At 40.9% G+C, this 22,990-nt stretch overlaps 1 protein-coding gene and 1 long non-coding RNA gene across 4 annotated transcripts in view; one reads left to right on the top strand and one right to left on the bottom strand.

Moving 5' to 3' along the window:
• The window catches only part of EVA1C (eva-1 homolog C), a 42,531-nt gene that overhangs the window by 12,523 nt on the left and 7,018 nt on the right, over positions 1–22,990 (top strand). For all 3 annotated transcript variants that reach the window (XM_081859294.1, XM_081859292.1, XM_081859293.1), the window contains exons 2-5: positions 6,908–7,104; positions 11,173–11,296; positions 16,089–16,241; positions 20,484–20,627. In XM_081859294.1, coding sequence (XP_081715420.1) covers positions 7,060–7,104; positions 11,173–11,296; positions 16,089–16,241; positions 20,484–20,627 — 466 coding nt within the window. In that variant the 5' untranslated portion in view covers positions 6,908–7,059. The remainder of the gene's footprint in view (positions 1–6,907; positions 7,105–11,172; positions 11,297–16,088; positions 16,242–20,483; positions 20,628–22,990) is intronic.
• The window catches only part of LOC309340502, a 44,509-nt gene that overhangs the window by 7,927 nt on the left and 13,592 nt on the right, over positions 1–22,990 (bottom strand). Inside the window, exon 2 of the long non-coding RNA XR_014156043.1 lies at positions 349–527. This is a non-coding gene — a long non-coding RNA (uncharacterized lncRNA). The remainder of the gene's footprint in view (positions 1–348; positions 528–22,990) is intronic.

Raw genomic sequence — 22,990 nt, forward strand, 5'->3', positions numbered from 1 at the left:
GTTTCTCTGCAATGAGTTGAAAAGCAGCTATGGCTTAACAGATCACCATCTGTATGTCCTCAGAGAACAAGGAAGGAGGGGAAAGTTTTATTACTGGTCTCATCCTTCCTTGCTGAAATGGCTGTCTTCTGAAATTGCCATGAATATTTCAATGGTAGTTGGCACAATTATTGAGGGGGAAAAGGTAAGGGCTTGATGGATGAGACTTTTAGGAGTATGGCTAACAGTCTATCTCACTCTTCAGTCTATTTTGATCTGAAGTAGATTGGCCTGTCATAAAAAATAGATGGTAAATAGAGTGTGCATATTACAAAAACAAACCACCCACCACAGATTGAGGGCACTTACGTAATTCTCTGTACCTAGCCACGTTCATCTTCAGGCCCTCAAAATAAAAGGCTGTGAATGCTTGCTTTCTGTAAAAGTAATCTGTCACTAAGTGGTTGTCCTTATATATAGCAGGTACTGTTTATTTACTGCAGTGTACACAGTACTGCGGCAGTCCTTTTCAGAGGGGCAAAGTTAATCTGTGTGGATAAAGAATGCATGTTATTTGTCACTCATAACTCTGTTTTTAGAACATAAAGCCTTTAATTAGTACCCTGGATTGGACATTTTCTTTTCTTTGCAAGACTAAGATCACTTCAAAGGGTCCCAGAGTATCCTGATGTAAAAAAAAAAAAAATGCTCCGAAACCCTGATTTAGAAGGTTTTAAACTTTCTTTATTTAGAAGTAATATTTGTTCTTTTTATTGGGATTTACTTTCAAGTGAAAAATGATTAGGACTGTAGCCCAAGAAATGGCAAGTTGCCTGTCATTTTCCTTTCTCATCCTCACAGTCATGCTTACAGATGGCTGAGTGCACATGCTCACCTTGCCAATGAAGTGTGTCCCTCCTTCACCTGGTGTCCTGCTCCCTCTGAGCAGTGAGGGAAGGTGAAAGGTGGTTCCAGTTCCTGATAGTTTTGTGGCAAAGCCCTCCCTTGCCTCACCATGACCCTCACCTGCCCTAGGTGTACTGCTTGCTGGGCCATTCGTTGCTGGCTGAAAATAGGTAGGCTGCAGCCCTTTAAAGAGCCCCTCTACACTTTGCTCCCTCCACATCTGGATGGAACATGAGAACGGCCTCATCCTCAATGCATTCTATGGGTCTGCCAAAGCAGTAACTGGTCTTGGGTGTATTTCCTGCCTTTGAAAGACTTTCTTTCATGCAGAATAAGTATTGCAGATACTGAGGCTCGGTGCCAGTTTCTGTATAGGATGTTCTTCAGTGTCCACCCCCACTCCCCCACCATGCCCTCCTTTATCCTCACAAGTAGTCATCCACTTGCCCAATTGGTACCAACTCCCCATCCCTAGAGGGGGGGGGAGAGAGGGACTTCCGGCCCTTGCTCTTCTCACTGCTTGCTTGCTTGCTTGCTTGGACTGTGCAGGTGAATGGGCAGGTAACAGCAAGGAGATTCAGCAGCAGGGTCAGGAGGGTTGGCTGTGGGCCCCTTGCTGGGGTGTTGGCCTTGATCATAGCAATATTTGATGCCAGCTCTACGGAAAGAGATTGCCATTATTACCCAGGTCTGCATTTATGACTGCAGAACTGTCCCACCCTGGTGGGATGCTACTGTGTGTAGTGTTGCGTTTTGTTTCATTTGCCTGGCATTAAGATTCTCTTTGGGTTGTCTGGCCAAATGTATGAGCCTTGGCTCTCCCTGGCCAGCTCTTCACTTCACTCAGGTTGGACTACATGAGTATAAAGCACAGAAGCTTCAAGTCAATTGAGAGAGGGCCAGGAATACCACTGTTCTTGGCAAAATACAAAGGAGATGGGAGGACAGGGGAAAGAACAGGCTCTACCTCCAGGTATTCCATGAAGAAAAGTGACTAACTTCACTGTCATGGGTGTATACATTTTTCTTTCTATCTGAGTACAAAATGTAAAATGAAAAGCAGGTCTCTGATAACATCCCCGTTTCTGAGTGCCTTACAATGCAAAACATTGTTTAAAAATCTACTGACACTGAAGCAATGCTGTTTAACTCTGTTGATGCTGTTTCTTTATGTTTTTTAACTTTGCGTGGGAAATAGGAAAATAGCATGCGCAAATTATCAGTGTACAATCTTTCTCCTTCCTCTGTTGAACTCTTGTTATTTGCAAATAAACAAGACTTTCACTGATCCTAGCATGGCCCCTCAAGAGATATTTTGAATGAGCTGCCTGTACATCTGTTTTGATCTGGCCAATAGGGAAAGGGGAGAGCAACCATTCAAGTTCCCACTTGTCCCTTGACAAGTGAGAGGCAATGGAGCCTGAGCCTGCCAAAGAGCAGTTTAAAAGAGCTGCAGTGGCATAATGGGTGATGCAAGACAGCTTGAAAAGGACCAAAGGGCCAAACCAATTGGAAGTGTCCTTTTTTGATACTCTCCTTTGTCAAATGATGGAGCATGTGAAGGGTGTGTATGTGGCTAATAAATAACTCTTTGGCAATATTCTCAGAAAGCTTTTCAACAGCCCCTGCAGATACAGATCTACAAGACAGAACCTGAGTGGTCTATCCAGGAACTGAAGTAGAACTGCCATCCCTGAGGTCAATGCAAATCTGATGTTTCACCCTAAATGAGCTCCTCTTGAGGCTTGCTGATCTTGTGCACTTCTTCTGAAGCACTGTTGCTAGAGACTCCTGCATAGAACCCTCTGCTTTGCCATTCACCGAAGTTAGCAGCAATAGCTTCTGACAACTTTAGTTTGGGAATTTAACTTAAGGATATGGGAGCAGTTTTGCCTATGTATGTGAACTAGGTCTCTGATGTATTCAGTATGGTCTGCCTTCTACACTAAATGTAATGCGACATTGACTTCTTGACAATGCCAGTGTGCCCTTTTAAAACAAGTTTCTAAGCCTCATGATTGTTATGGAGAACAAATATTGCAGGGCTGGAGACCAAAGAGGCATTTGTTGTGTGTCTCAAGAGACGGGACTTCAGCATCCTGCACATCTGACCCTCCATAGAACATCATATTCCCAATCTAGTGTTTCCACAAGCACATTCCTGTCATCCTTTCTCCAACCCGTTCTTTGCCAAAATGTTGAATATTCCACAAAAACAAAATGCAGATATTGTAATCAGAACAAACAGTTTTGAGTTCCTCCATAAATGACTATGAGATTTTAGCTCTGCCTACTGTGCATGAAATGTAGAGGCAAGACTTAGCTGTGTGAAATCTGAAAAGCAGAACTTCATGAGCTATTAATGTCTCCACAGAGTACAGTGCCTGAGTGAAGCAATCCACATACCAATACATTGCCAGTTTTTCTTATCAAAATCTCACGACTATTTTTATTCCCTTCGTTGTGTAAAAGTGTGGACTTACTGTAATAACATTACGGATGTTTTAAATGCCACCTGGAGGGATAAAATTTCTTTCATATCAAGTCTAGGTGACTTATTAAACAAATAAAATGTACCTGCACACATGAAGCAATGGGAGACGGTTGTTTTTAAGCCATTTTTAGAACTGAATAGTATAATTGTTGGTGAAACTTGCTTAGATACTGGAATAGGAATTTGCAGGATCAAAGTAGCAGTTAAGATGCTCGGGAACTCATTCAAAAGTTTGCATAGCTGATATTCTCTAGGGAATACTGGGCTTCTTTGTACATGGGAACTTCTGGTTCCAAGCAATTTGAAACCTAAACTGTCACAGATTTAGGACCAAATTCTTCAAAGTCCTGAGGGCATGCTGCTGAGAAGAGTATCTCTAACTATGCTGCCTTTAAACCGTGTTGCCAGCACACAGGTGTCAGAGAGCGCTTTACATGCAGACTGTACACACAGTGAATGCTTAATAGATTCTGGTCCTAATTCCAATTGGAGGGAGGTGGATGGGAAAGAAAGGCAAATAGTCAGAGGAACTAGTTCTCTACATTTTGACATCTGGCTCTATGTTTCTGAAGCGGGCTCCTCCAATAGAAGAAGCTGTACCTGCCAACCTTTTCCTGTCAATATTATATTAACAGTAACAGCACAGAAGCTCCCTTCTTCTGGAAGAAGTTGGCAACTCAGTTGTGCACTTTTTTTTTACAGAGTAAATTACTTTGTCTATGTCAGGGGTGGGGGAACATTTCAGCCTTGAGGCCACATTATGATTTGGGCAACCTTCCAGGGGCCACATTCCTGTGGTGAGCAGGGCCAAAGGCGAAGGTGAGCAGAGCAATGGATGTGAATTTTACCTTTTGTACAGTAAGCTGGTTTCTCTACACACTCGCACATCCCTCTTTAATCTTCCATTCAGACAAGTCAGAAGCATTTTCAGTGTTTGAGGGGACATTCTAGGCAGCAAAAGTACTCAAGGAAGGTGCAGAGCAAGGCTTCTGAGGTGTGGCCCTGTGGAGAGTCCTGAGGGTCAGATAATGAGTTCTGGAGGGCTGCTTTTGGCTCCTTGGACCTGAGGGTCCCCATCCTTCATCTACATAAACAGCCACATTTCTTCAGGGTTAGCTCTCTCACCCTGGGGAGATTAGTCATCAGTTTATCATGAATGGAAGAGTATACAGCTGTGTGGTGCTGGTTAAGTGCTAATTTGTAACTAACCTAAGTCTTGCTCTCCATGAAAATATAATAACAACAATAATAATGTATTTCTTACATACCCCCCTCATGTGAGTGGGTTGCCCCAGCCATGCTGGCTGGCTTCCAAGAAAAGTAATATGATTGCTTATCTCTTTGACATCCAGCAGAAGGGTGTTTCACAGGGCAGGCACAACTACTGAGAAGGTCCTCTGCCTGGTTCCCTGTGGCTTCACTTCTCTAAATGAGGGAACTGCCAGAAGGCCCTCAGAGCTGGGCCTCAGTGTCTAGGCTGAGCAATGCGGGTGGAAACGCAATGTATCTTGTTGGGACGACAAGAACAAATTTTAATGTTGCGCACCAAGGAACAGTAGACTAGAATGTGTGGTCCTTCTGTTTTGTACTCCATGCCAATTTAAAAGTAATGGAAAAATATGGATTTGGTGAGCCACATCTGGAATAAGGAACAACAGTAAAAAAATAAATAAATTGATGTTTCCCCGACACACCATAAACTAAAAGGCTTCAAAGTTTTATAATGCATTGTGTGTAGAAATTAATGGGAAATACGGTATATATCTGTTTTTATAAGAATTACTATGAAACTGCCAATGTTGACTTGGTTTGTGCCTTTTCATGGGGGAGTTTGGCTCTAAATAAAATACAAGTAATTTTATAGACTTAACACTGACAATTTGCCATGTTAGTCTAAGTGTGTTTTAAAATTTTACTGATATGTTCAAAGGAACGTCGGAGCGGGTGAAAAGTGCATGCATATTGAAAAGGAACATTCCTAGGGCTGATATTTAGCAAACTCAGGCTTTAATTATACATCTATTTTTCAAAAAACCAAAATGTAGAGGTACTGTATTTTAATTTTATGTGTGATAATGGCCAGGGGTGGTGCTATTCAATGGCAGTCCTACTCAGAGTAAGCCCATTGAAGTTAATGGATAAACCTATCATTTCTTAATGAATTTTTGGAATTCACTACCACAAGATGAGATTACCACTGGTTTAGATGGCTATAAAACTGGATTAGGAAAATTCACAGAGGATATGACTCTGAGTGGATATTTTCCATGATAGATAAAAGGAAATGTTATGTTCAGAGACACTTTGTCTCTAAATACAAGCTGCTGGTCCAACACAGAGTAGCGGAGGGCTATTGCCTTTGTGCTTTTCTTGTGAACTTCCTGGAAGTTCCTGGAAGACAAACCCATGTGTCTGTGTGCATCTAGTGTAGGTATGGGAACCGCAGGCCCAGGGCTGAATGTGGTCCTCCAGGCCTCTCTATCTGGCCCTCAGAGCTCTCCCTAGCCACACCCCTCTTTGCCCTCTCTTGGAGTGTGTTTGCCTGAATTGAATATGTCCCTAAACTCTGATAATGCTTCTCTGGATGGAGATCTAAGAGGGGTGTGTGAATGAATAAAAACTAGCCTGATGTACAAAGACAAAACCTACTTTTGTCGCTCTGCCCACTTTTGCGTCCCCCACCCCAAAAGTTGCCCAGAAGGGAATGCAGTTCCCAGGCTGAAAAAGGTTCCCCTGTCCCGTTCTAGTGGGTGCAGTTCTATGAATCGGGCACACAGTGCAGAAGCAAAACCCTCTCATTTTAGTGGGCACAATTCCACAATATGTTTTTGGTTAAGCCTGAATACATGAAATACTAGATGAGTAGAAATGAGTGAATCTTTTTTTTTTTTTTTTTTTTACATCCTACTTGGCTCTCGCGCAGCTGGAAAATTACTGAGGGAGGGATATGGTTGATTAACTGATATGAAGTTTAAAGATTCAAATAAGCATTGCCACATTTAGCATTCTCTTTCCACGGGCCAGAAAACCATCTAATCCTCTACATTAAACGAGAAAGAAACACTCAGTAGACTACTGCAGATCACATAATGCAAACCAGTGCTTTGCCCTCTGTCTCGCCAGTTTACAAGAGAGAAACAAAAAATAAAACGCTTATAGCAACTTTGACATAAAGCTGCCTTTTTTGTAACTTTCTCAGGAAATCTGTAGCAGAGCAGAGAACTTAATACAGGCTGTGGCAACAGGTTTATTTATTTATTTTACTTTGGCAAATTTTCTGTCGTAAGGATAAAACTAGATTAAATGGGAGGAAACTACGGGCTGGCATTTTGATGCAAACAATGACAAAAATATTCATGCAGGAACAGCACCAATCCCACAATAAACAAGAGTTTGGAAGTGCTCAAGAGTCTTGAGGCATGGGTTAAACCTTTTGTAACCAAGCCAAGCGATGACTGCAGCTTTCATTTTAACATTTGGGGGAAAGCTATTTCCTCATTAAATGTAACACAGGTAAATGTTTTCTAGGTTATCTAACCAAACTTCTGCAAAACCACACTGCGTATGCCTGTGATGGTGATCGCTTGAGTCTGCAGTGTCCTCGACATTCAACAATAAGTGTCCAATCTGCATATTACGGGCAAGCTTACCAGTTGTGTAGTGAACAACATCCAGAAGCCATGATGAAAGAGCCCATAAACTGTGTGGCATCTACTACTTTGCAGGTATTACATATTGTAGTATTTTTATTCTTGTTTTTTTAAATAAAAAAACAGCCTTTCAGAATGATTCAGTGATATAAATTGTATTTATTAAAATGCAAGGTAAAGGCAACATTAATTGACTGATGTTCAGAGTGTAACTTTTATAATAGAATAGTTGTTATTGTGGGAGGAAGGATGGTTCAGTTGTGCATATGACTAAGTTTTAGTGTTTCTGGATAATGCAGACTATTATCAGGACCACTCCTCAAAGAAAATCTCTCCACCCCTTTGCTCCTGAAGAATATGCAATGCTAATTAATCCTGACACTTAATAATGTGTTTGGCTACTTTTGAAATTCATATTTTATTGTCACTTCTTAATTTTTGAATAGCAACAATTTAAAGTAAATTTTTAAATCAATATCTGACTACATACCGTATTGGCTTGAATATAAGCCGCACTTCTTTCCCAGATTCTGATCGTGAAAAGTGTGGCTTATATTCACAACCTTATGCCGCCAAAACAGCGCCGCTCCCTCCCCCCAGGAAGCAGCCCGGGAGCGCAGGGCAACAGCGCCTGTCCCGTCCGCGGCTCCCAAGCCGATTTTTAAAGGTGTGCCTTATTTGCGGGTGGGGGCCAATACAGTAAATGAAACTGGTTGCAATTTGTTTGCAACTCGATACAATGGCACAAATCTTCCCAAACAGTTCTGAGTGGTGACTTAGCCAGCCATGCATGATCTATAGATCTGTGGTGCAAGCCTCACAGGACCTGTTCATCACAAGCAAACTGAAATCCAGTTTGGGGGATTGGGTGGCTGGCCACACACTCAGTAGTTGTATGGGCTGTCTGACGTCTCTTGCCAAGCAGACTGGGACAAAAGAGCCCTGAACAATGAGAATGTCCATTAAGATTAACACCCAATGGTCCAACTTAATTTGTCTGCCAGATTGATGGAGTTGTTTTGGCACTGAGCTTATGTCAATGGATTTTCCTGGGAGAAATCTAGATTGCCAATTAGTTCTGGCTCCAATTTCTGGTAGACAGCAGTAGAATCTACAGCCTAATTTTGATTAGGATTATTGAAGATTACCTCTGAATCACTGGCTTGCCATTGTATCAAATGCCCCAATGATTAATAATATATTTGAGACCTGTGCTTCATCTCTGTTCCCTTGACACATACACTGTTCTGATAGTCTTACTGTAGACACATAAGAACAGTTATATAGACATAGAGGCAAGTGTTTAGTCCTAAATCATGGTTATTCCCTGCCTCAGAAGTCAAGGCAATCATGTTCCTCATGTTAGACAAACCAGTAATATTTATATTTCCCTCACATGGAAAAATGCTAACACAGTCATGTCCTGTTGTGACAAATTGGTCATTATTTTGTAGGTTTAGAGGAATTTTTAAAAACTGATATACAAAATATGCAAAGATCATTTCCTAAACATAATTAAGATCTGATGATGCAGTCGGGTTCCTGACCTCATGGGAATCCTAAACTGTAGCATCCTTAATCCTGTTATATGACACCATGTACAGAGCAATGCTGTGCAATTTCTACTTAGAAGTAAGAGCTGCTGTTTTCAGAGTGGCTTATTCTCATGCACGTGTGTTTAGGATTGTAGCCTGAGGCAGGAATCCTATACAGACTTACCTTGGATGTCTACTTTTGAGAGCACATCCATAGGACTACTCTGTACATTTAAAGCTAATGAGCCTGAACTGGCAAGCAAAAGTTATTTCCTGAGGAGCTACTAAGGATGATTCTTGTATTTTGTTATTTTACATGGCATCATTATTTTTCTTTTTCATGAGAGCGGGTATTCACTTTTCACTATCTTTGATAGAAAGATGGTATGTTTGTATGGTTTAGGATCCACTGGTGGCCTAATTCACAACCACAGTTTTCTCCTTAAGAAGATATATAGGCAGACATACAGTAGACATTAACAGTGCAATCCTATGTGTGCTTACTTGGAGGTAAGATTCATTATGTTATGTTAAATGGACTTGCATTATACAATAAAGATAATTTCCAGACATTTCTATAAAGTGGTGATTTTCCAAGCAGTTGGCTAATACTGTCAGGTATATTTCTATGCCTTTAGCAGGTACATAACCACAGTGCAAAAGTTTTACTACTTATTCAGGGACCTAGTGTTTGTAGAAACATTTTAAAAATAAGTGTCATTAAAGAAGAGATAGGCAAATTGTTGTCATTCAGATGTTGTAGGATTTACACAGGTCCCTGCTCTGTCCCTCTATAAAGAAGTTAAATGTTATTTTTTAGTGTAATACCCTGGTTTTTTAAATGAATATTGCTTGGAATAGTGGTTTTATAAGCATGGCTTGTATGTGCTTTAATGCTTCTAATGGCTGAAAAATGATCTTTGGTTCAAGCTGTCCTCATGAAAATGGGAGTGTCACCCCTTCTCCTTTGTGTCCTTAACTAGCATGGCACCAAGACTATTTTGAGTCCTTTGAATCTTTGGGGATTTAAGCTAGGCTTGCACAGAAAGATTATTTGAAGCCATCACACATCCCAGCTGCACATAGATAGATAGAATGATAGAATGTTTTACAAATATGTTCACATAGCACTCAAATGCAAGATACATGTCTGGCTTTGTCTTCTCTCAAATCTCAGACACCTACAGTAAACCAAATTGTTGGAAGCAAATCTGCATGATCTCATCCTACCTATTCTCTCTGGAATGGAGAGATAATCTAAGCATAGTATTATTTTACAGAAAGAACAAAGAATGCTATACAGGAATCTTTCACTGAAGGGCTGAAAGAAAAATTAAATCCCTCCTAATCTGTGACTGTTCTGACCATATATTAGTTTTGAACATATTAGTGGCCAGATCTTGTTGCACAGCAAATTCAACACCGGCAATGTTATCCCTATACATGTCTGCTCAGAAGTAAGTTCCATTGAATTCAATGGGGTAAGTGATTAGGATTGCAGTTTTAAGCTTACATCTCTTATAAAACACAGGGTAAAATATGAAGAGATTTCTTTTTATAGACAATGATTCTGGCTAGCATAACTAGAAGTAAAGATCACTAGAATATAGTAGGAATGTGTTATTGGCTGCTTTTGAGCATTGGAGATCTGATTTTTGTCTCCTCTTGGATGCTAGTTAAAAGGCTTTTTATTGTTTACTTGTGTTCTAAATATAGTTTATGAGTTTTTTGTTTTTGTTTTTTTAAAAAAAAAGATATTGGCACTTTTCTCAATCTATTTTGAACTACTCTTTCTCTATAAAACTTTTACTGCTTTGTGGGCAAATTGTAATAGCCTGCCAACTTTTCTAATCTGGAACTGCTGCTTCCAGGAATTTGAGGACAATTGCTAAAAACAAGATGTTTCTTAATGCTAATAGTAGCAGCAGGCCCATGATGAATCTGGTACCCAATAAACCTCTCATATTGGTTGATTCATTTATGACAGTTAACAATACAGCAATGTAGCATTTTGCTCTGTGTAAATATAAATTTTGTTCTGTGTAAAATTCAGTGATTAACACCTTTCAAGGCATCAGTTATATGATGTGTGATAAATTGGTTTTTCATTTACTGGTAGTTCATGTGGGATGAAAATTTGTAACAAAGCAGCAGCCACTATCAAAAAATTTCAAGCGTGAAAATAAGTCCCTATCTCCTATTTTCAAAGGTTACATGAATTCTTTATATTAGCATTGCTTCACAGATGACAAATTCTGGAATGCCAGCTTGTCATAACAAAATCTATAGTGTCCCATTTTCCCAACTTATCTGCCACCTTGCAATACATAAAACAGCCCTTAAGGGGGATTTCAAAATAGGTTTGTCACATCCAAACTTGAATGGTAAAACAAAGGAATTTTGGGGAACTCAGATCATCCCATAATTTCACACAACTCGGTTTGTCTTGGAAATCATTGTATTGGCATTGTATAGATTGTTATGCCTATTTTTCTCGTAACCAGTGGGCAACAGCTTATCACATACAGATTTTAAAATGTCAGGGTCTGAACTGTTATATAGTTTGAATCTGTTTTTCAAGACTATGCTTTTTTGCTCATTGTTTTAGAAAGTACTGGATGAATGCCAGGATCTGAGAGCCTGCCAACTCCTTGTCAATAGTCGGGTTTTTGGACCTGATCTATGTCCAGGAATCACTAAATACCTTCTAGTCTCCTTTAAATGCAAACCTAGTAAGTAATTTGTAGAACAGGCAAGTGTCATTTTTGTACTTGTTTTGCTTTTTGTTTTGACTGCAGTGCTGGCACAGACATCTTTGCATGAATCTATGCGAAGCTCTGAAGTGGATTCACCCAGTCCTTGTACCAAAGTTTGTGGGTTTTGATAAGCATGTTATTCACCACTTTTCATAAAAGTTTATGTGTATGTGCAAGTGAGTTACATCTGGCAATGTGCACAGAGGTCCTACAGAACCAAAACACTACCCTGCAGCTATTTTTCAGAAGTGACATAGTATCCCTATCAGCATTGTCAGAGAATGTATGGAAATGACGCTTCACACATGCACATCCATCATAAAAGAGCATAACCCATCTAGGGAATAAAATTTGCTGTACATATTAGTTTCTGCTGTAGATTGTTGGGGGTCTTAAAAATAATTCATTACAAGATGGGACATCAATCATTAAGGTGAATGGGGATAAGTGCAGGTGCCTTTCTAGAAAGGTGGAAACTTCACAGTGCAATCTATGCATGTCTACAGAAGTAAGCCCCATTTATTATAGGATAGAGACTAGTGTGCCTATATATTTTATTTATTTCTCATTATTTCTATTTTGTTTTTTTTACCAGTGTAATCAAAATGGCTTGTTAATATAAAAGAGCAATAAGATACTAACTGCCGCCCCCCTGCAGATCTCAAACCATAGGTTGGCAGGTATGTGGGAGTTGAGTTTTTTAGGGCTTTGTACAAGAGTACCAAATCTTGAATTGGGCCCAGTAATACACAGGCAGCCGGGACTGATGATTTGTTTTCCCATCTTACTGTCCCATTTAACAACCTGGAAGCAGAATTCTGCACCAGATATATGATCTAATCTTCAAGGTTAGCTCCATGTAGAGTGTATTGCAGTAGTCTAATCATTACTTGCGGTAGTCTTTGGTGCAGAAAATTCAAATAACAAACTTTGGGAGCCCAATATAGAAAAAAGTTCATTCCATTAAGGGCAATGTGACTTAATTTCTACTTCATGAAGATAGTAATGGCTGGCTTTCTTTCACTAGATTCTGTCACTGTTTTTTAAAAAACAGCAACACAGAAAACCTAAATGCCAGTGTATTTTATTTAGCAGACTTCTGTCTTTTGAATGACCTGAAGAAAGTGTTTTGGTGAGTGACTAATACGGTCAAGCTAATGCTATGAATTTAATCAGGTTGCACTGCATTTGATTTAGATACAGCTAGATTTGCAAGCCAACTGGCTGCACATTTCTCAGAAGTTAGTCCTACCGAGTTCAGTGGGATGTACTCACAACACAAATAAGTGTGCATAGGGTTTTAGACCTAACAACATTCATTTTGTTGGTCAAAGCCTTACATTTCAGAGTTGGCCTCATTGGAAACCTAGCTGGTAGTAGCCGGTACTTGTGAGTGGGATAGGGATACATATTGTGAAAGTGGGAAGTCACATCCTCATGCATACCCTGCAGTACAAATGGTGATTGCAGTGGATGCTTTGCATCCAGAGATACCGGTACATCACAGAATATGCAGATGCATATTCTCCATATTCACTCTCTGTGTGGTTCCCAGTTCAGGAAGGGATTCTGTGTATAGATATACGGTTCTCCTTGGAGATTTCTCTTGCTGGATCAGTGTGTAGATATCAGTCTTCACCTAATCAAAGCTGGTTGTGACAAAGCCCCAGTAAAACTAACAAAACAAATATGACTAATATGAGTCCCCTTGCTCTTGATGGAGCTTAGTTTTTCTGTGCTTATAAATAGACCGGGGTAGGGGGGACGCGCTTCTTCAATCATTTGCTTAATTTCACTTATTCACTTTAAATCCAAGTAGTTATTGTTATTTTTGAGAATAATCTCTTGTTATCTTATATTGCATTAGCCTCATTCTTTTATGTTACCCTTTAGGACCAGAAAACATGTGGATTGTTTGTCTGCTGGGCAGCATATGTAGGGTTCAGGTTGCACAAATAATAGGCAGCCGTGAGGGAAATGCCAAGGACTTTTGAATGACGTTGTTTCCTGCTGTTGATAAAATGTACTTAAAGTTTTTCACAAATAAACAAAGCCCTTTAGACTGTTACATTTCACATTAAATAACTGATTTTTACATCTCTGGAAAACGATTCCTAAAAACATTGACTTGAAACTAAATCCCTTTGGTTTCCATAGAATTTGCTTCCAGGTGGATGTGTTTGGGATAGTGTCTTTTCACCAGTTTCATTACTTATCACCTATATCCTCACTGTGATATGGCCAAAGGTTAAACTCCATATCTGCCTCCATACTCATAGCTCTTCCAGATGAACAAATTCCCTGGCAAGATTACCACTGCAGGGGGAAGTTTTTTTGTGCAGGAAGAAAGCAGAGTTGTCCTCCAAAAGGACATTGAGTCTACTACACCAACCCCTCCCCATCTTTACTCTTAGCTGCTCCATACAAGAACTTTCGAAGAGCAGGGATCATCAGATGAGGAGGCAGAAAGGGAGAAGGGCCATCCAAATCCTATAATTTGAGAGTGTCTCTTACAAAACCTTGTCTTGTCCCAATAAGATTCTTCCCCCACCCCCAGCCTCTCAAAAGTAGATTGATTTCTAAATGAGGGCCAAAAGAATTATCTCCATAAGGAGATTAGCCATAAAGCTGCTATGTTCAGGTGTTATTTAATCCTGGATACCTCTAAGATTTAGGCACAATGAACATTATTTAGGGAGCCTGGCTATATTATTAGAATTCAGTTCTATCCCAAGTGCATTTTCTGACATTCCTTTGAACTACCCTTACCTTTATTATTAAGACATAAAATTTATCTAACTAAATATTTAAGTTAGATTCAGGATAATATATGTTAAGAATGTAAGAAGAGCCTTGCTGGAGCAGACAGGTTGTCTATCTTGTCTAGCACCCTGTTTCCAACCATGGACAGATAGATGCCCCTGAGAAGCCTAAAAGCAGGACATAAAGACAACAGTCTCCCCACATCTTATATCACCAGCACCACTCATAGATTTCTCTTCTCCAACCTGGTGTCCTTGAGATGTTTAGGATTGCAACTCCCATCAGCCACAACTGCAATACCTCAAGGATCACCCCTCCCCATATAAACTGATTTGGCCCTGTGATCATCATCTGAGCCCCTTTTTTGTGTGCCTTGTCCACAAGAGGTCTGGAGAGTGGCAACATGAGAAGAGGCCTTTTCTGTGGTTGCTCCTCATCTGTAGAATGTTCTCCTCAGGGAGGCTTGCCTGGCGCCTTCATTACACATATTTAGGTGGCAGGTGAAAACATTTATCCTTAACCAGGCCTTTTGGCGATTAACATTCTATGTCCTTTTAAATGTGTTTGTAAGAAGGGGGTTAGTGGTTTGTTCTTGTACTTGTTTTTATTATATGTTTTGTGTTCTAATTTTGTATTTCTATGTTGTGAACTGCCCTGCGATCTTCAGATGAAGGGCGGTATATAAAATTAGTGAATATTATTATTATTACTATCCGGCTGGCAACTGTAGCCCAAAACATCTGGAGGGCACAAGGAGAAGGAAGGCTGGTCATCTCCTTTTCTGCATAGTTTTATATGCATTTTTGGCAAAGCTGCACATTTTTGTAAGCAATTTTTTCCAAGATAATGTGTTTTTCTATGTTGCTTTCACAAATAAATTCATTTTTATACACACTTTCCCCTAATATATGCGGTTTTGTGAATGTCATTTGGAAAACCGAATGACAAAACTTGGATAAGTGCTCATTTTGAAGGATGCCTGTGTTTCGGTACTCGTTGTTTTGGAAAGTGTGGGCTTGATCAATTCTGCTTTAAATGCAAAGAATAGACTGTGTTCCCCATCCCTAACCATAAGAACTTCATCTCAAAGGTGGCTATACAGATATATCTGGAAATGAACTCCATTGGTGGGGGAAATGAAGTTTACTTCTGAGTAGACATGTATAGGATTGCACTGTAAATTTCTTAAGCAAGTCATGTTCTTTAGCTTCAGAGGCCATAAATAAATAAATAAATAAATAAATGGTTTGACAAACTGTTGAGGCACCTATGGCTGAGGTGGTCAGCTCTGCCCAATTTGCTAGTTTGTTTGGTTGTTTATGTCAGGGGTAAGGAACCTTTGCCTCCCCAGATGTTGTTGGACTCCAGCTGAGATCAGCCTTCAGCCAGGCTGGACAGTAGTCAGTGATGATAGGAGTTGGGCTTGAACAACATTTGAAGGGCCACAGGTCCCCTATCCCTAGCTTCTGTTTTTATTCTCCCACACTGGAGGTAGGATTCCCGCCCCCCCCCCCCAAGCCAGCTTACAAAAATGCAACAAAAATAACAAAATATAAAACAATAAAAGTATAAAAGTAGCCACACAAAACACAGAAATCAAATGCATAACACAATGGACAATAGCGTCGTAGTAAACAACAAAGAATTCTAGCAGCATTTGACAGCCATGGCATCCAGTTACGTTTTGTGGGGTGGGGCAGGTTTTCACTGCATGCTCAAAGTAAGCACTGACTGAGCTTGGCTGGGTTCTTTTGGGAGGTTATGCCATAATCACCACCTTTCAACTAAAAAGGCTTTTTGTGGATCCACCTCAGGTCAAATGACTTAGGAAGTATGTGAGCATATTAAACAAGTAAATTGAGATATTATGGGGAGTGGGCAGCAGGGAACATCACAAAAAGATTGCACTTTCAGCAGTGATCGTAGGTTGTTTTTGTAAATGGACCAGACTAACAACCAGACTAACTCCCCACCAATAAGCAGTGTTTTTCTCTTTCCTTTGCAGCTGAATATAAAACCAGATTAGTGTGTGAGAATGAAGAACTGAAACTCCACTGTAAAGAGCCGAAATTCCTTAACATCTATTCTGCCTCATATGGCAGGGCTGCACACAAGGAGAACACCTGTGCTACAGAAACGGGCCACTTCCCTCAGTTTGGTAGGTTGACAAAAGAGTATCTGTGTTAGGTCAGATTCACTGGCAATGACCACTGGCATCCCCCAACCTGATGGCCTCCGTATATTTTGGACTACACTCCCACCAGTCCAGCAAAGCTGACTGGAGTTGCATTCTAAAACATCTGGATGGGGAAGGTTGGAGTAATGGGTTAAACCACAGAGCCTAGGACTTGCCGATCAGAAGGTCGGTGGTTCGAATCCCTGCGACGGGGTGAGCTCCTGTTGCTCGTCCCGACTCCTGCCAACCTAGCAGTTCAAAAGCACGTCAAAGTGCAAGTAGATAAATAGGTACCACTCTGGCAGGAAGGTAAACGGTGTTTCCGCACACTGCTCTGGTTCGCCAGAAGCGGCTTAGTCATGCTGGCCACATGACCCGGAAGCTGTACACCGGCTCCCTTGGCCAATAAAACGAGATGAGCGCTGCAACCCCAGAGTCAGCCACGACTGGACCTAATGGTCAGGGGTCCTTTACATTTACCTTTACAGCTAAGCTGTATGAATGTATGCTTGCGAACACAATTGCCCTGATTTTTGGACAGGAACTATAGACATGGAAAATAATTATTTTAAAGGCAACCTAGCTAAAGTTCTAACATTTTGTTTAGCATGCCAGGGCACTGTCTTGGAAAACTATGGTAAAAAAAATGCAGGATTCAGTTCTTAGTTAATATTTAACTGTTTAACAGGATTCAGGATTTCAGCCAGAGTGCTGCTTGTTTATGCCTTAGTTCCAAGTATGCGGCATGGATGCATTTAGTCCTATTTTCAGCATATTACAAGACCAAAATATACACACAGCTTGTTCAGAACCATCTGGGTTTTGATGACAACAAAAACCCATGTGGGAATTACTGATGACATAGGCCTAGTTCCCAGGGCCAAATCAGGCCACAGAGGCCCCCTGATCAGATTTCCTGCTGTCTCTTTACATTTTGGAAAAAGCTTGAAGGTTATGTCTGCATGCAGAAAGTTGTTCTGTGAAGCATCCCCATGTTCCTGCTTTTGCCTAATATAGAGGTTGAGAAGGAACCCCTTATTTTTTCTCCCCTCTTTTAGAAAATGGCTGGCTGTCAGAGGAATTTGTGGCAGAGATACATAAGGCCTGAAGTTGTGTTAAAGGAAGTCTGTGCCCATGTGGTATTAGTAATAACAATGATCAATTCATTTTCAAACAGGAGAAGCGGGATGAAATGATGAGATCCAAAAAAGAATGTGTATGAAAGGAACGCAAGCTTTTTTCTTGAGGGTACAATGACGTCACAAAAACATAAGGGAATTATTCTCCAGATATCTGGGGCGGTTGCTCAAGGAGATCCTGCTGCCTGAACATTATTTTGACAAAATATGCCATGTGTAATATTTATAAGTAGGTCCCTCATGCATCTGCTTACACAGCAAAACTTTAACTACAGTTGTACCTTGGTTTTCAAATTTAATCCGTTCCAGGAGGCCGTTCGACTCCTGGAACAGTTCGAAAACCAAGGTGCTGCATCCTGCAGCCAATCAGAAGCTGCACCAGACGTTCGACTTCCAAAAATTGTTCAAAAACCAGAACATCACTTCTGGATTTCGATCGTTTGGGAGCTGAAATGTTCAAGTTCAAAGGCATTCTTCGGCTTCCGAGGTTCCACTGTACTTGAGTGAAGCCGAGATGAACATGAACGTTTGTATGTTACTTTCACCATATTTGCTTGCTATAGGCTCAGCTGCACCAGCTCATGCACCAAGTGGACAGCTACATCTGTCTATCAAGGTTTCCGTTTCCTTTTGCTGCCCCAGCCTAGCATTTGGCTGGATAGCCATCAATATGTGCTCAATGGCAAGGCCGCTCCAGATCTTTCATGGATTATTTTCTCTCTATGGACTATAAGGACCATACTTGCCTAGCCCATAAGAAGATTGTAAGGCTCAGTGCATGAAATGAGAACCAGGCATGCTGGCACATGTGCATATTAACGTATTGCTTATAAAAGTGAAGGGGGAAAATGGAATTCTATGTTAACAGGAAGCAGGGTAATAAAAAATCAAGGCTTGGTTACTTTGACTTCATGGTCTACACAAATTACCTCCTCTCTACGCCAAACATTATAGCCTGCCAACTGTTCTAAACTTGGCTTGGCCAAGTTCTTGTCTGTTGTGTTCATCACCCTGCTTTCAAACCAATCATTTTCCCAATAAGGCACAAGATTTAAAAGACAATTTATTGGCCAGCGAAAATGAAATACGATGCCAAGCTGAGAGAATGGGAAAAGTTTTAGGTTCCCATATGTTCCCGAAGCTATAAATTGTTCTGGTTAATATTACAAATGCTTGAAGGAAAGGTTATGCAAAAGACAATATAACCTGTGAAAAGGATCACGTTCGGGGGCCAAACTAGACCCAATGTTAAAAAAGCATGATTGCATTTAACAAGTATTATTTTATCCTTTCAAATGCCTCAAACATTATATCCTACTATTTGAAGTGTTGTTGTTTTTCCATATTTGATTTGCTTCTTAAAGCTCCCAGGTCCCAAGTATGGTGAGCCCACGAATATGCAAGCTTTTATTTTTATTTTCTAGGAAATTTCTAGCACCAAGATTTAGTCTTAGAGAAACTTTTTTTAAATGGATCAACAAGCAGCAAGGGAAACAGTTCAAATCACATGAATATTGTTTGTTCTGTTTAGTAAACACGACTATTTGGGATGAACTTCTTTTTAATTATATCCTTCTTTCCAGCATCACACAGTTGTCACTGCATGATATGCAGTGCACACATGTGAATGTGTGGCGTGTCCAATCTTTGCTGTACAGTTGGCTCTGGCTAGTCCATTGAATTGAAAGCCTTTGTGCACTACAGAACAGAAAGAGAAGTCTACCAGTGTTTGAAATGGGAGAGGCTTTCAGAATCGAAGAGAAGGATTGCCAGTCTCATTAAACTCTACACAATTTATGGCTCCAGCAGCTCTGAATAATTTGCATGTCAAAACGTGTCTCAAATAAAGCCAATTAGTACCTGAAAAGAACTTTCCTTCAGAAACAACAGACTCCAATCTGTTCAATAGCAGCTCAAGTCAGAGCTGATATTTTACAGCCATGTTTTGGAAATGCTTTTATGACCTCGTCTTTTCAGTGTCAGATGGATTCATGTCCACTACATAAAAAAACACCAGCATTGCTTGGCACCCTTGTGGTTAGTAACCACTGATCACAGAAGCAAGGCAGCAGATTAAAAGAGGTTAGACAATGGACTGTGCTCTCACTCCTGCAGTGATCACAGAAGTCAATATGTTCCTACCATTATTGTGTGTGTGTGTTGCCATCTCCCTTCATTTTGGCATTGAAATAACGACTCTCTGAAACTTACCCTGTGAATTTCTGAGCCCTAATCCTAGTCAAATCACTTTACTTCATAGATTTCCTCAGCCAAATCTACGATCAAAGATAGATATACACTCATATACAACACCGTCGGATCAGACAGGACAGGGGTAGCCAATGTGGTGGCCTTTAGATGCTGCTGACGAAAACTCCCACCATCCCTGGTCAGTGGCCGAACTGGCAGGGCCTGATGGGAGAACATCTGGAGGCCACCATGTTGACTTCCCCTGAAATAGCAAGATGCAATGCATAAAAAGGACATGTCCTGGTGTGTTTGTAGTCTGCCTCCCAAATTCTCAGAGCTGCATTAGGGTTGCCCACCTGCACCTGTCCAAACTTGAGGCGTCATTCTCCTGTTCTGGAAGAACTGCTTATCTCAAGAGACTAAAGAGAAGGAAGTAAGAAGGAGAAGACGGGGGGAAAGTTGGCATTACTCCAGATCTTCCAGTAATTTGGGTTTGTTTTTTGGTTTGCTTGTTCCACGGGTGTGTGCAGGGGGGTGGGGAGGCAAAATTTGATGCCTCTCCCAGCTCTCACACTGCCTCCCCAAGCTGGCTAAGTGAAGTGCTGGGCTTTGGGAAGGTGTGAGGCACTGGCAGGGTCCTGGAGCCCTCCCACATCCTTCTGAAATCTGGGAAACTGCTAACTAGGCTTTGGGAAGGAGGAGCGAAGACTCTTGGACCCTGTCACATTGAGGCAAGCTATTACTGCAGTGAGTAGCTTTCTTGAGTTAGCACTGTGTTTGTAACACCAAGTATATATTTCCAAGCACACTTGTATATAATAGCTCCTTTCTTTGAACAAGTCATTGGTATCTATATTTGTATGACTGTTTTTTTAAAATTTCTCCCACATTTCAGATTGCTTTTCCTACTCAGCTTTAGCAGTATTATCTAAGATGTGTTATGGGAAACAGAGGTGCAAAATCTTTGCTAACAACCATAACTTTGGAAGACCATGCCTGCCTGGTGTAAAAAAATATCTCAACGTCAGCTATGCATGTGGTAAGAAAAATTACATTACAATTTTTTTTACATTATAAAATCTGGATTTTATAATGCCAGATTGAGAAGTCCACATGTATATAAAGAGGCATTTGTTTCTAAATCTGGGCTTCAGCTTACACCTGTGATCTGTATCATTCCCATATTTTAACACCAGAGTTGGGTACATTCATACAGTTACAGATTTATAGTACCTAGTTACTATTAATAAAACCTTGAAAAGAATAAAAGATGAAAATAAATGTATTAGCAAAAATATTGCCCACCCGCAAAATGTTGTTCAGTGACAATTAGTGTGAATGTATGAGTGTGAGGGTTCCAAGGGGGAAGATTGTAGCTGCAGCACTTCCATCCCATCTTCCTCCTGCTACTCTTCCATGAGCTAAGGCAAGGCTTGTCTTGCTCCAAGCAAACCACAAGCTGCAAATCACTCTTGGTTATACATCTTGGCTGGTCAGAAGTAAGACATACCATGAACCTGGTTTCAGATGATACACCAAGTCAAACTATAGCTTAGCTCACAGCAGCGTTTATAATGTTTGAGGTATTTTGTGTTTAAATATTTTATGTTAGCTGCTCAGAGTGGTTGGGGTAACCTAGTCAGATGGGTGGCTCATCATCAACATCATCATCATCATCATCATCAGTTCAGTCCAAAGTGTTCAATTTGTTGACCAGAGGACAATAAGTGTATGTTAAGGGAAAGAGCAGGACGCGGGTGGCGCTGTGGGTTAAACCACAGAACCTAGGACTTGCCAATCAGGTTGGTGGTTCGAATCCGCGTGATGGGGTGAGCTCTCATTGCTCGGTCCCTGCTCCTGCCAACCTAGCAGTTCGAAAGCACGTTAAAGTGCAAGTAGATAAATAGGTACCGCTCTGGCAGGAAGGTAAACAGCATTTCCGTGCGCTGCTCTGGTTCGCCAGAAGCGGCTTAGTCATGCTGGCCACATGACCCGGAAGCTGTATGCCGGCTCCCTCGGCCAATAAAGCAAGATGAGCGCTGCGACCCCAGAGTCGGTCACGACTGAACCTAATGGTCAGGGGTCCCTTTACCTTTACTTTTAAGGGAAAGAGCATGTATTCTGCAGTGTATTGATTTTGCAATCACACACACAGAAACTATCAATCACATTTCTCTTTCTCTTTCTCTTTCTCTTTCTCTCACTTGATTAATTTCAAATATGTTTCCTGCTATGATCATTTGATGCAGCCTGGAGCATTTGCAAATGATTTGATGCTTTAACTGTTTTCCACATGGCCTAATGGCTTTGGGTAAGGCAGAGTTTTGGAATGTGTGAGATGCCACACACACCAGTGGGGGCTTGTGTTGACAGACTTCCAGGGAATGAATGCAATAATTACTGTAAGCAAGTCTGTTCATAGACGTTTCTGATCATAGCATTAAGTTCGCTTTTCCTTTGTTGGTGTCTGCAGATGAAGATTAATGCATAGCAAGTGGCAAGGTCAAGTTCTTTTGTCTCTAGAGTGAGGAGAGAGAAAATACTGAAAGCACTTTGGACTAAAAAGAGCAACACATTTAAGTATCAGTGCTGTTTATTTTTAGGTTTCTTTTCAGAGTGTTATTTATTGTCTAGCAGCCAATTTTCTTCTTCTGTTTTTGAAGCCCTGTTTTAACTTACCCACCTTTATATGTAACTTTTAAAGGGATAAATAGATCCATTCATCCCATCTTAAGAACTGCAGATTCCAGTGGGTGGGCTGCATCAAAACTGGGTGTGCCGCTCAAATGGACTGTAAAACAGATTATGCAGGGCTGCTGATTGGGCCGAGCCACCTGGATCAGCTATGGGGCGGAGGTGGGTAATACAGGCTTCACTATCTACACACACTATAGGCACGATAGATGTCTGCTGAAGGTGTTGAGTCAAGTATAGTTGACATAAACTCTCAAATGGGAATGGGAGGGAATGTTTTCTTTCTAAATTCCACGACTCATAGCCTTAACCTATGCCAGCAGCTCACCTTTTTAATTACTACAGCTTAGAGCATAGGTTCCAGAACTGTGTGTTGCATGAGAGGTGCTGGAATGTGCCCTGAAAACTTAATCCAGCACATTGAATGCATTGACTGTTCTGTGGCCTGTGGAGCAAGGAGGTCCCATAGTGAAGCTTTGATCCTCCTCCTTTCCACCAAAATATGAACCGTGAGTCACCAAATCCCAAGGGAGGGGTGCAGCTGATAGGTATGGGTGAATTCTAGCACCGTCCAGAAAACTCTGTCCTCCCAACCTTGAGCCCTGATGGAGTAACTAAAGGGTGGGAGACAAGAGGCTATATTAACTGGACTGCCCTGAAATTCCAAGGAGAAGACCTGCCTATTGTTTTGGGAGCCGATTAAACATA

This window comes from Podarcis erhardii, assembly GCF_964252035.2.
Source record: "Podarcis erhardii genome assembly, chromosome: 4".
Taxonomy (NCBI): Eukaryota; Metazoa; Chordata; class Lepidosauria; order Squamata; family Lacertidae; genus Podarcis; species Podarcis erhardii.